Below are 13,624 nucleotides of genomic sequence, written 5' to 3'. Positions count from 1 at the left end.
TTGAGTAGTTTCTGTATTTTACATATATACTTCGTTTCAATTAACTAGATCTTCAATTTCAACTTTAAAATTATTTCTACCATTTACATTTTGTGCATAGGTATTAGAACACTTAGGGCTTGTCTACACTACCTCCCTACTTTGAAGGGAGGATGGTAAATATGGTGTTGGGAGTTCATTAATGAAGTGCTGCGCTACATATGCAGCACTTCATTAAGCGAATTCCCCCCCCCCAACCCCCCCACGGCAACTCCAAAGTTTTAAACTTCAAAGTGTCGGCTCGCATGTGGCTGTGGCTCACCCACCAGTACTTCGAAGTGCCTGGAGTACTTGAGGAGTAAAGGAAGGTCGAAGTGCCCCGGGCTCTTTGAAGTATTGGCGGGTGAGCCGTGGCTGCACATGAGCCGATGCTTCGAAGTTTAAAACTTCGGAGTTGCTGCTTTTGGTGGGGCAGGGAATTTGCTTAATGAAGTGCTGCATTCATTAATAAACTCCCAACACCCTACTTACCATCCTCCCTTCGAAGTAGGGAGGTAGTGTAGACACAGCCATAATAAACCACAACTACAAGAAGATAATGTTAGAACCAATTTTATAATTGAAGCTAATATGAATATACATGTGAGCATAGTTCATACCTGCCTACATTCTTGGAAGATCAGGACTTTGTATTTCAATGTTTTGTATGCAGAAGTTTTGGAAAATTCAAATAAAATGCCTTACTAGTTATGGTGCTTATTTAAAAACATCATTTAATTCACTGTAAATTTTAATCTAAAATGGCAATACACTCATCCCTTGCTATACGAGTACAACTGGTTCCTAACCTTTTGCTCGTAGGGAAAAACTCATAAGAGGTGCACTCCATTCCTATTAAAATACTTGTAAAAGACTCTGATCGATTCCAAGTGCTGGGAAGGGCAGCAGGTGGTGCTGCTTTTGAAAAGTTAAGTGAACCTGGGGTTGGGAGGGGGTTAAAGGCTGAGGACAGCTGGGGGCCATGAGCGGGAGGGAGGGTTAAAACCTGCAGGCAGCTCAGGTGGAGGAGATGGCCACTTGTTCCTCCTGGCTGCACCAGAGGTACCTGGGGGTTGTGGGGCAGGGCCAAGGGGGCTGGAACTGAACAGGACGGGGTGGGTGTTGGGAGCGGGCGGGGGCGGGGGGTGCTGTGGGAATGTTGTGACTGGAGGGCAGGAGGACTGCAGATTTCCCCGCACCCCGGCTAGGGACCCCGTGGCCAGCTCAGCTCCAGCTGCAGGTCTCCCCACAGCCGGCTCAGCTCCACCCGCGGGGCTACGGGTCTTCCCATTCCCCAGCCAGGGACCCTGTGGCTGGGGAGGACCCAGGCGCGGGGCTGCCACTCTCGCCGCCCTCCCACCACCCCCTCCCGGGACCTTGCGGATCCAGCCACGGGGCTGCCAGACTCCCCCATCCCCGCTGGAACCCTGCTGCTGGAGCCGAGCCAGTCGCAGGGCTGCCAGTCTTTCTGCTCCACCCCCTGCTGGGGACCCCACGGGGCTGCCGAACTCACTCCTCACCCCCTGCCAGCGACTCCGCAGCTGGAACGCAGCCAGCCACAGAGCTGCCAGTCTCTCTGACCCCACCGGGGATCCAGCAGCTGGAGCACAGCCAGCTAGGGGGCTGCGGGACTCATTGCCCCCTTCCCCTGCCAGAGACCCCATGGGGCTGCCGGACTCAATCCTCTACCCCCACTGGGGACCCCACAGCTGGAGCACAGCCAGCCACAGGGCTGCCGGCCTCTCTGCCCCCCAGCAGGGGCCCAGCGGCTGGAGCACAGCCAGCTGCAGGGCTGCTGGTCTCACAGCCCCTGACAGCGGCTGGCTCATATTAGCAGGGGAAGTTCATTCGTCTAGTGAACATTGGTAGGTATGTGCTCCCTCGTTTTAGCAAGTACTTGTAACTCAAGTACTCGTTAAACGAGGGATGAGTGTAGAAGAAATTTTCAAATTAGTATTTACAAAGCAAGCCTCAGCCTTTCTTTGTAGTTAGCATTTAAATCATTTTGTTTCAAATTAGGAGGCTGCAACACTCCAAGCAAAATATAAATGGTTAGCAACATGACTTTGCATGAAAACAAACCAATTCTCTTTGGAATCACTGCAATCCATAGAATTCAAGCTGTCTCTAAGACACAAGATACCTTCTTTAAGAAACAGACGTCACGCTGTAACTCCCTGATAACTGTGAACTTGTGAACACAGCAACTCTCTGCCCATGGTGTTTACACACGTATTTCCATCAATTCCACAGTGTATTCTCAGCACTCTATAACTTTACTGATTAAAGAGATGTTTTAACAAGGGTTACTGCCTTACTTTAAATGGAGACAATTTAATATAACATTAGCAAAATTAAACATAGCCAAAACCAATTTTTTCCTCAAACCATTCAAAATGTTTGCAGTATTCAAAACCAAAAAGCAAATTTCTACTTAACTGTAGCCAGTTAGTTACAGAACATAAACCTATGACTAACCTTTGCTCCAGGAAGTACTTCATGTTGCTTTAATGTAAGGCTCAACTTCATTCTACCAATCAGTCTACTAATCTGTACAGGGTCAGAGGGAGCAACTTCTGGCAAGTTTCTGGTTAACTGTGGATGTGGCTCATACACAATTTTTGGGTTCCAGCTAGGGGAAAGCTTTGGTTCAGCTGCCTTTAAAATGTGAGGGAGAAAAAAGGCAATTAGTATGCATCCTAATATCACAAAGCATATATAAATCTGATAAATCTACATTATATGTAAATGACAAAGTCACTTTAATGCAAATTTGATATCTATACTGACAAACATATTTACCAGCAAATTTTGAATAAGGAGACATCAAAAGGCACTCAGAAACCTGAAGTGACCAGAAACGATGAGATTTTTCTTTGAATGGTAAATTGTGGAGAGATGCCACTTCTCTTCACAGAATAAGGCTTCAGTAAGATTCCAGTATTGTATGCCCTATTTTCAGTCTTCTATAATTTTGCTGTTCAGAACTCACCGCCTCCACTCTTTTATAATATAAGTGTCTGACAAAGGATGTTACCATGTTTTCCCTCAACAAAATTCAAAAGGGTTGCTGGGCTCCTGAGAACCACAGATGTCAATGAGTTAAGGGTGTAATGAGCTACCTCAACATTGCTTCAAGAGGCTCAGTTCCCTGAGACTTAAGTATTAGGATTATATGTATATCACAGTACAATAAACTTCATCCATCAAGTCTACATATGTATAGGATTTGTTTATTTTTACCAACTGTGTAGCTGAAGACACTGGAGAAGACTTTGCTGATGCTGGAAATTCATCCCAGAAGAGAGAGACACCTGAGAGGTGAAGTAACTTGTGAGCAAAAGCTGTGGGCTGATGTATATTAATTCCAGAACTTTCATCAGCAGTTTCATCACAATACATAGTTCTGGGAAACAAAAACAGGGAAATAAACATGGTAGGGACAGCGTGCACACTATTACCTTCTACTTTAACCTCCGTGTACATTTATATGCTTACTCTGTTTGGATTATTTGCAAGGATGTTGATTGATCTAAAAGGATAACCACCGCCTTCTACGAATGGGTAGAAATCTTGAGGTTCTTACAGGACACTATTAATAACAGATTGACCTCAAAAGAATAGCACAAACTGTTATAATAGGAGATTCTACAATTTACTGTTTAATCTTGTCTCAAAATGAGGAACTGCCTTGTATTACTATTTTTTGTTTGTTTACATTAAGACACCTGTAACTGTGTTCTTGTCTCATAACTAAAGTATGGTCTTGGAATAGATACAACATATATATTTTATATAGCCTTAACACTTTATTAGGATAGAACATTTTCCTTTATGTTAGTCTTCCTTTAATTAACATTTAAGTTATGCCTAGGACATGCCCCATATTCATCCATCTAAATTTTCTGAATTTTTCTCTAATAAAATACCACTGAATTGTATAAATAGAAGAACAGAAATTTAAAAAGATATAATTTACAACAGGAATACATATAATTTTATCTTAACTAAAATAACTCAATCAGTACCCCTCTGTTATAACACTTAAATTAGATGTTTGCTTCTCAACCTCTCTGTGTAAGGGTAGCTTTTAATGTACATGGGATTTTTTTTCTAAGGGAAGGAAAAGTGGAGGGTTTCAGAAAGAGAACTGGCCAGTAAACATGTGTCTTGAACTGAACTCAGCAACTGTAAAAATCATTTTTATTTTTGTTATTTGTTTAGGGACAAACTATAATTCATTTCCATTTTTCTGTCTTTAAAAACATTATTTTACAGTGATTTTAATATCATAAAAGATATTTTGTTGTCATGATGATACCAACTGAAATGAGTCTATTATTCATACAAGCTAAGTGAATAATTGCAGAACATCTACAAATTCATAAATTTCAATTACTTATACAATTTGCTTTGCATTGTATGTGAGTTCTTCTTGAATGTCATGCAAGAGCTATAATGTTACTGATAATTAATATTTTTGCAGGATTAAGGCTTCTTTACTAAATATGGAATTATGTGGTCAGATTTTCAAAAATGCTCAAGCTCCACAATAGGGGACAGATTGTCTAAACAGTTAAGCTCCAATTCAGCCACCTAAGTGGAGTATCCCAGTTTAACAATGGGAGCTGTTGGGTGTTGATCATTTAAGAAAATCTAGTCACTTGGTTAGGGCGTGTCTACACAGGGGAAAAAAACCCATAGCCCTGCAGAAACAAGTCGTAGAGCCAAAGTCAACAGATTCAGGTTCACGGTACTTACTACAGTATTAAAAATAGCAGTGTAGACATCTGGGTTTTAGCTGATGACTGGGCTCCAAAACATTATCCTGTTGCTGCGTTTCCAATCCAAGCCTAAAAATATACTGTGTGAGTTTTAAACCTGCAAACGATGCTGAATCAGTTGACCCAGGCTCTGAGATTTAATGCCACTGGTCTACTTTTTTTTTTTTTTTTGCTATGTCAATATCCCCTCCACTCATAGGAGCAATTCAATGTTGTCATCTTTTGAAAATATGGCACTCTTCCAATGATTACAGAACAAGTAACCCTGCAAAAAACTGGGTGGAAAAATGTTACTAGAAAATTCACTTAGGGCATCAAAAGTCAACAGCATGAATGATATGGACTTCAGAGATATATTGTGTGAGATGTAAACCTATGAATATAAAGTTAAGAGCCATCTACTTTGTTTGAAAAAAGTGTTGATTTTAAGCAACACTTACTTCTCAATTCTGATTTCAAGTGCAGACCCACTTTTAGAATTCTCCAGCACATGTTCAATTCTCAAAACTGTGTCTAAAAAGGTAAGTTTCACTCTTCTCAGAACTAAAGTGAGAAAACAAGAAGACAACACAATTGCACAGTGACCACTTAAAAATCAGTAAGACACACTGATGACTTAATATATGAATAAAAAGAAAGATTAATTATTTGTTGATTGAACATTAGTATTTATTTTAGTCAGGATTATAAATAGCATCTAATACAAGAGCAAAGTTTCAAATGAGAAACTAGTTTTCTGTCAGTAAGTTAGCTTTTTCTAGTTGCACTGAAAAAATCTAAAGCATTTTGAAGAAAAAACGCTGTAAATTTTTAAAACCATGAACTGTACAGAAGTCTCTGCTACCATTTTTTCCTATCTATTAACAGCAATGCTGAACCATCACATGATGTGATTAAGCCAGCATTACCAGAACAAAAACATCCTGCCAGTCAGCCCTATCAATGAAAGAATTATTCAAGTTTAAACTGATATAAATGAGAGAATATGGCTCTAATGAAGAGGTGAATCAGTATACTGCAGGAAATGTGTTTTTCTGGGGGGAGGGTCTCCTTACTGTTGTGGTTTTATTTCCTTGCCCTCCCCTTCTCTTTTAACTGTCAGAAGGTAGAGTCACTGATAAAATGTTGAGATAAAAAAGAAGCAGTTGCAAGTGAACTCTCATTTTGTACTATAATGGCAAAGTGCAGAACATTGGTTTTCAATCTATTTGTCATTGTAGGCACGCAAAATATTTTCTCGGATGGAAGCAGAGAACCACACTCTGCCACACCAAATCCCCAGCCAAAACAAAACTGTATGCCCAGTGATCACTGCCCAGAGATTGCTCCACAGAGGAGGCTGCAGAGGAGAGTACAGGGCAGGTAGCAGGGGCCCCAGACCTGGAACTGCTCTGCAGTGTGGGTGGCATAGACCCCAACACCAGACCCCAGTGTGTGAAGTCCCCAACCCTGAGCCTGGACTGCAGCCCCACTGCTCAGGTCTGGGCAGCAGATCTGACTCTGGCCAGAGAGGCAGTGGGCAGCAGCATGGCCCACAACCCTGCAGGACCAGGTGGTAGCTGGCATCCTGGAGCCTGCTGGGCTGGGCCGAGCAGCAGCCCAGATTCCAACCCTGTCATGCGGGGCCTGGGTGCAGTTGGCACAGGGCTTGTGGGTAGCTAGCAACCCAGAGCCTAACTCTATTTAGTCAGGTGGCAGCTGGTACTCTGGAGCCTAGTGGACTGGGTGGCAGGCAGCAGACCAGATTCCAACCCTGCCAAGCTGGGTGGTAATTCATACTCCAAATGTTGTGTCCAGAAAGTAGTCGGGACCCAGGAATGTGGCAAACAGCAGCCAGCAGCCTGACTGATGCTAATGTGCTGGGCAGCAGCTGGATCTCTAGAGCCTGCCACATGGCTAGTCAGCCTTTAGCACGAAGCTGGTATGGTGTAGACTAACAATGAACCTTAATTGGTTGATTCACATTGTACATAATAGAGTCATACCTGTTTCAATCGTTTCTGCAAACTTCTCAAGCCCTTCGAAAGGTTGAGATCCTTCCCCTTGTTCATCTGTCAGTTTTTGGCTAAGACATTCTTTTGCAAGTTGCATACTACTGGTCATAAAACTTGACCAATACATAGGCTCTGAACCAGATGCTGCAGAGTAAGATAAAAGTCTTAAATACATGTGGCTATAAATGTAAAACCAATAAAACCAAAGCAAACAAGTGGTAAGTTTGGTACTTCTAGACAACGATTGTGTCTACATATAAGCTGCATCAATTTCACTGTAAGTCTGACTTTAACTACATGGACACATTCCTGTTGATTTAAAAATGGCTTCTGCTCTTCTTTAAAGTTTATATAAATAAGTTTATAGGTACAAGATATATCAATATAACCAGTGCAAGTGAATACCATAAGCGTTGTCTCTGATTTAACTAAATCAGATTTTAAACCAAATTTTTAATTACAGTAGTGTAACTTCTGCAGGCAAGACTAGGCATACACAAGACCTAAGACAAAATGTTGTTCTTTAAACGCAGTTAGCTTCCTCAAGGTAACTGTAATTGAAAGTGACTTCTGGGCAATATTCCTATTTTTTCTATCCATGTTGAGAATAATATTTTTATATGCACCAAGGTCTATGCAGATATGCACATCCAGAAGAAACACGTGCTGCTAGTTTTGGGTGGCTGTTGGAGCTCTGCTAATCAGCTGGGCAGCACCCGAATCTCTCCTGGGTGGCCACCCAAGCACTCAGTTCACAGCGCATACTGCTTCTGGGTATTAGGAAAGAACATCCATTATTAGATTGTGGTAGCAACCAAAAAGTAATAGACGTGTTCCAAATCCAGAAGACCACTTGAAGTCAAATAACCAAATCTGAAACATCATTCAACAACTCAATCCTCCTAGAATTTAAGATGTAATGTTAGGACTTAGGCTAATACATACTAATGGCATGTTCAGAAAGTCTAGCTAAACCAGGTAATGGACTCAACATAGCCTAACTGGTCAAGTTAAAGACTCAGGGGGAGCCTAACATCTGTCTCAGCTAATTTAGCACATGAGAAAAAAATTGTATCTCATCTCACTAGAGTTTTAATATGTGCTAATATCACATCTTTAAATCCTCGTTTAGACCAGGCCTTAAATGTAGTTTGTCACCTTTACAAATAAGTTAGTTGATAGTGCTCAACCCTAGGCTCCTAGCTACCAGATAACATATTGACTGCCATCTCTAAGAGCTAGCTTGGCAACAGTCCAATGCTTGGACATATAAAAGTCTGCTGTATACAAACCACATATTAATTAATTAGACAAGTCCAACTGAGACTAACCCAACAATAGAGATACTAAACTGCATTCATGTTAGAATCTCAGTGGTGTTTTACATGGGATAACTATCTTGAGGTAGCTAGTTCTGTTTTTAAAAAATCCCTACACTATTTATTCATCTTGTGGTGGTAGCTGCTTGGTGATAACTTATTTAATGCTCCATTTTTAAACAAATTGTGACAGCAAAGGATAACCACACATCCATGCAAAAAATAAAAATGCTCACTGTCAACAGAGGAAAGGAAAAGCATGAAAGGAAAAGCATGGTCATGTATTTGTATGTAAAGAACTATTATCAAAAACTAATTAATAATGTATTACTTTCCACATACTCATTCATAATATCAACTTGCCCATGCTGAGAAGTGTAAAGGATCCTGTAGCCTGTTCTATACTATAAAAATTAAAACAGTTTAAATCTTCAGTACGTTTGTATAAGAATACGTCTCCACAAACAAAAATGCCTTAAATTGTCTAAATATGGTTAATAATTCATGATATACAACACACTACATTTTAACATAGTTAATAACCAGTTAAAACCCAACCAATTTAGTCTGAACTAGGTCAGACCCAGTGTAGACATAGACAAGCTGGATGGTTCTGCCAGTCCTCCCATCACTGTTCTGAAGATGACTTCTGAATACTATGGCAGTGGTTCTCAACCATGCGTACATATACCTCTAGGAGTACACAGAGGTCTTCTACGGAGACATTAACTCATCTAGATAACTTGCTTAGTTTTATAATAGCCTACATAAAAAACACTAGCAAAGCCAGTAAAAACTAAAATTCCTCCAGATAATGACTTGTTTTTATGGCTCTATATATTATAACGTAATACAGAATTTATATTCCAATTGATTTATTTATAATAATATGGTAAAATAAGAAAAGAAGCAATTTTTCAGTAATAGTGTGCTATGCATTTTTATGTCTGATTCTGTAAGCAGGTAATTTTTCAGTAAGGTGAAACTTGGGGATATGCAAGACAAATCAGATTCCTGAAATAGGTACAGTAGGGTGGGAAGGTTGAGAGCCACTACGCTAGGGAACAGCACCAAAGGGCTTTTCTAGGTGAATACATAGTTCACAGTAAGCTAAAATGTAAATCTATCCCACACTCGGCTACTAGGAATTAATTGTCCATGCAGACCCTGTTGTCAAGCACTAAGAGCTTCCTATGGTGTTCTGATCAACTCCCATTTCAATGTAGAATAAATCAGTGCATACTAGGGAACTTATAGTAAATAGCAGCAGACCCACATGGATATGGAACAAGCAGCAGCCTAGAGTAGATAGCTTTACATCCACATAGTTGCAAACTGATAGATAGTGGCAGCCATAGGGTGCATGTGCTTGTGATGCTAGCAGGCCAGATCCCAGTTATTGTCCAGGCTGCAGGCATTACCTAAGAACTGAAACCCCGTACCTTGAAATCAGAATAAGTTAACTGTACATTAGTTTTGCTCAATTTATCAGACTGCATTTTGCTATTAGACTCCATGAAATGTTTGTAAGTTGCTACAGGCAGTGATCTTTCTTGCAATTTCTATATTCCATACTAAAAGAAAATATGTAAGTTTTGCTTTAAAAATTTTAAAATATGAACCCTGAATTTCAGAACTCAGGCATAGGAATTGTCCAGCTGCTTCCTAGGTCCACCCTGAGAGACACTCTGAATTGGCAAAACAAAAAACAGTCAAGTAGCACTTTAAAGACTAGCAAAATGGTTTATTAGGTGAGCTTTCGTGGGACAGGCCCACTTTGTCCCAAGAAAGCTCACCTAATAAACCATTTTGCTAGTCTTTAAAGTGCTACTTGACTGTTTTTTGTTTTGATAGTGTATAGACTAGCACGGCTTCCTCTTTGTTACTATTTGAATTGGCACATCACTACAACCCTGTCACTTTTAGGGTTTAGACGCTAACTCATTTTTTGTGCGCATGTCTGCTGAGTTTAACTTGTAAATAATTCATTTTTTCTTAGTTAATATACCTTAAAAGAGAGGTTCTTACAGGATTGGCTACATACTATGTCTTTGGTATAAAATCTAAGGTACAAATTGATTCTGTGTAAGTCACTGGTCTCACAAGACTGGAAACAACCTGCAGTGTGATTTTTGGTTTAAGTGGCCATTTATCACAAAGTCCAATTTTCCCAAGGGGCAAGATTAACTGAAGAGTCTAAGAAACCTGTCTGTAACTCTAAAGTAACACTTTTGTAGTGAACCAGGATTCTCAGGGAGAAGATGGAGTACAGAAGCTGCTTGCAGCAAGTAGATTAGAGCAGAGAAAACTGAGGAGCGAGGAAAGGCTTGGGACTGACCTGATAAGTGACAAACAAATGGACTTGCCAAATTTATTTTGAATATTTTGTTAATTTAAACTAGAACCCAGAAGGGGTGAAAATGGAGACAAGGATTTGTGAATTACTGATGCCCCAGGAATGGGAAACTGAAGTGGAAATGCAGGGCTCACATGCAGGTCACAGCAGTCACAAGTGAAGCAGTCATCCAATGACAAACAACAGGAAATAGCATCACTACCTCTCCTCATAATAAGTCCATGACATGGCAGCATCCTCCTGCCATGTGCAGTAATCAGTTTCCATCCAATCAAGTTCAGCTGCCTACTCAATCTGGCCAGTAGGAGCTACTGCAATAGATAACTAATAAAACACTCTCTTCCATCAAGAATTTAAAGGAGCACCTACACAATTCAACTTGCCCAGATAGCACAAAAGAAGCAAAATACAGCTTAAAACTCCAAAATCTGGCACTCACTTATCTGGTAACATCCATCATCTGTCAGGATCATGGATCTTGCAGGGCCAGAGAGTCCAGGGGCTGGGAGAAGGAGGGGTCAGTCAGACCAGTGGCAGAAGCCAGGCAGCCACAGCTGGTCTGGCAACAAGGGGGGGACAATGTGGGGGGCAGCAGCCAGGGAACCCAGGCCAGGAGCAGCAGCAGGGAGTCGTGGCCTGGGCTGGTAAGCTGGCAGCCCAGGCTCACGGTGGCTCACTGCAGGGGCCAGGTGGAAAACCATGGGCCACAGAAGCTGCAGCTAGGACTGCGCTGTTATTAAGCCCCTGGCCAGGGAGTGGCAGCTCATGGTGGCTCATCCCTGGGACCAAGCGGGAAGCTGCAGCCAGAGCTGAAAGCAAAGCCATGGCCCCAGGAACCTGTGGCTCGGGCCAGGCAGGAAGCTGGAGACCAGGGAGTTGGGGGGGCGTGGCTGGAGAGCCTGCATGTATGGGAGAAGAGGGGATCAGGAATCTGTGGCAACAGCAAGGAGGGGATCCCAGGATTTGGGGCGGAGGGCAGGGGCAGAATTGACCACCCTTGGTCTGGCAAAATCCCTGATCCAGGACCAATCAGGTCTCCAGGGTGCCACACTAAGGAGGTTGAAACTGTATAAACTTGTGGTCCTCATACGGCAGCATGTACATTATGGATACACCACTCACAATTAAGGTCTCTAAAGAATTTTTCTTTAAGTCAAAAATAGGCAGAAACAGAAATAAAGATGCACTTCGCTCCTATAAAAAAAAAAAACAGGGGAGCATGACTGTTTGATGATAAAATTTTAGTTCTTAAATTGATGCTTACAGGTAAACTTTTTTTATAAATTTCTAAAATTACAGCTGTGTAAACATAGAAGTAATGCACATAATTTCAAAATATTATAGATTTAAATTAAGTAAAGTGCTGACCAATTAAAGAACACTTAATACTTACTATACTCTTTTTTCTAAGATAGATATGTTAAACAAATGCCTAGGTACAAATTTTCACACTGTGGGCATAATACGTAAGAAACACAGAACTGGTTAAAGCAAAACCATCTATATAATCTCAAACATTCAAACTCTGTAAAGAATCTTTCTAATCTATCAAAGTAAAACACGGAGCCAAATAAGACTATGCAGTAAACCTACCGAGACGAGGCCTTGGCCTGAAGACCATCTCTAATCCTTTCACTTCTAATGCACAGTTATCCTGCAGTAATGATCCCCAGGGAACAGACAGAGAAATTGACTGGATAAAACCTTCAGTGACTTCCAGAGGTGCATCTGCCGATTCCAGGATCTCATTAAGACACTAAGAGGAGAGAAACAAAAGACATGCTTATATTAACAGGGGAAAAACATTTAATTTAAGATCTGTTAGAAGGAATTAAATTTATTTTAAAAGCTATATCTTATCTTCTCTTTCCGGTCTGTAAATGATGTACACTAATTAAGCACTGAAGTTTTAAGCTAATATAGTTCCAGCTGTGACTGTTCTTATTGTCTTATTGTCACAGCTGGTCTGGCAACAACTGGGGAGGACTGGGGGCAGCAGCCAGGGAACCCAGGCCAGGAGCAGGAGTAGGGACTAGTGGCCCAGGTTGGTAACTATTAACTGTTTGCACTAATTCCTGTATGTTACTGAAAAGTATATTATACAGTAGACCTTCAAGTTATGCAAGGGTTCCGTTCCACACACCCTCACATAACCCAAATTTCATGTAAGTGGGGGTCCTGGCATGTTCTGCAGTCAGGGAAGCAGCAGAAAGGTAAGTTCTGGGAAGCAGCTGGGGAAGGTTAAGCCTGGCGGAGGGTTGGGGCCATGGGAGGTAGGGATTAAGCCTGGAGTGGGTTAGGGCTGCAGGGAGGCGAGGGGTGGAGTTGAGCCAGAGCTGTGCGCGGAGGTCGTGAGCCGGATCCCTGCTTGGGTGGTGAGCTGGGCTGTGGGGGCATTGAACCGGAGCCGCACACAGGAGGTTTAAACCGGGGCAGGAGGAAGGAACCAGGGCCACGCATGAGAGGTCTGAACCAGGGTGGGGGGTGGGCTTCAAACGGAGCTGCATGCGGGATGTTGAACGGGGGCTGGAGGGTTGAATCGGGGCTGTGAGGTGGGGATTTAAATCGGGGGGAGGGGGGTGTTGAATTAGAGCCACACGTGAGGGGTGGTGAGCCAGAGCCGGGAGTGGGGGTGGGGTGTGAGCCAGAGCTGCATGTGGGTGGTGAGCCAGCAGGGGGGTTGAGCCAGAGTCACACCTGAGGGGTGGTGAGCTAGAGCCAGAGGTGGGGCGGGGGGTGAGCAGGAGTTATGTGTGGGTGGTGAGCGGAGTTGTGGGGGGGGCTGAGCCAGGGCAATGCAGAGCCGGTGGGGTGGGTTGAGCCAGGGCTGTGGGGAGCAAGTTAAGCGCAACTGGAAATTGCACATTTCCAGGGTTTACTGTAAGAATCGGGGGTAAGCCACATAAGAGCAGGTCGTGTACTCTGGGTTTGCATACTCTGAGACCCTACTGTAGTATCCCAGCTTAAAGTGTTACCACAAAAAGGAAAATTAATTAGTTTTAGAGAAGGCCACCATAGTAATGGACAAAAAGAGCTTATTAATTGTGACAAGAGTTTATTTGATTAGGACACAAGCCAAACAACTAAATTTGATGTGATGTTCATTATATAGGTGTCTGAGGGTATGCCTACACTTAATGGGTGACCAAGCTG

The 13,624-nt window shown here is 42.2% G+C and overlaps 1 protein-coding gene across 3 annotated transcripts in view; it reads right to left on the bottom strand.

Annotated features, from left to right (window-relative positions):
* ATG2B (autophagy related 2B) overlaps positions 1–13,624 on the bottom strand; it is a 92,730-nt gene that overhangs the window by 73,442 nt on the left and 5,664 nt on the right. For 2 of the 3 annotated variants that reach the window (XM_074996558.1, XM_074996559.1), the window contains exons 2-6: positions 12,065–12,227; positions 6,788–6,940; positions 5,243–5,345; positions 3,262–3,424; positions 2,497–2,676 (exon numbers count right to left, since the gene is read on the bottom strand). In XM_074996558.1, the coding sequence (XP_074852659.1) occupies positions 2,497–2,676; positions 3,262–3,424; positions 5,243–5,345; positions 6,788–6,940; positions 12,065–12,227 (762 nt within the window). Of the gene's footprint in view, positions 1–2,496; positions 2,677–3,261; positions 3,425–5,242; positions 5,346–6,787; positions 6,941–10,910; positions 10,965–12,064; positions 12,228–13,624 lie in introns of those variants that run through there. The other variant, XM_074996560.1, reaches the window with a different exon arrangement.

Source organism: Carettochelys insculpta, chromosome 6, assembly GCF_033958435.1.
Source record: "Carettochelys insculpta isolate YL-2023 chromosome 6, ASM3395843v1, whole genome shotgun sequence".
Classification (NCBI taxonomy): Eukaryota; Metazoa; Chordata; order Testudines; family Carettochelyidae; genus Carettochelys; species Carettochelys insculpta.
This window is presented reverse-complemented; position numbering and strand designations above follow the sequence as displayed.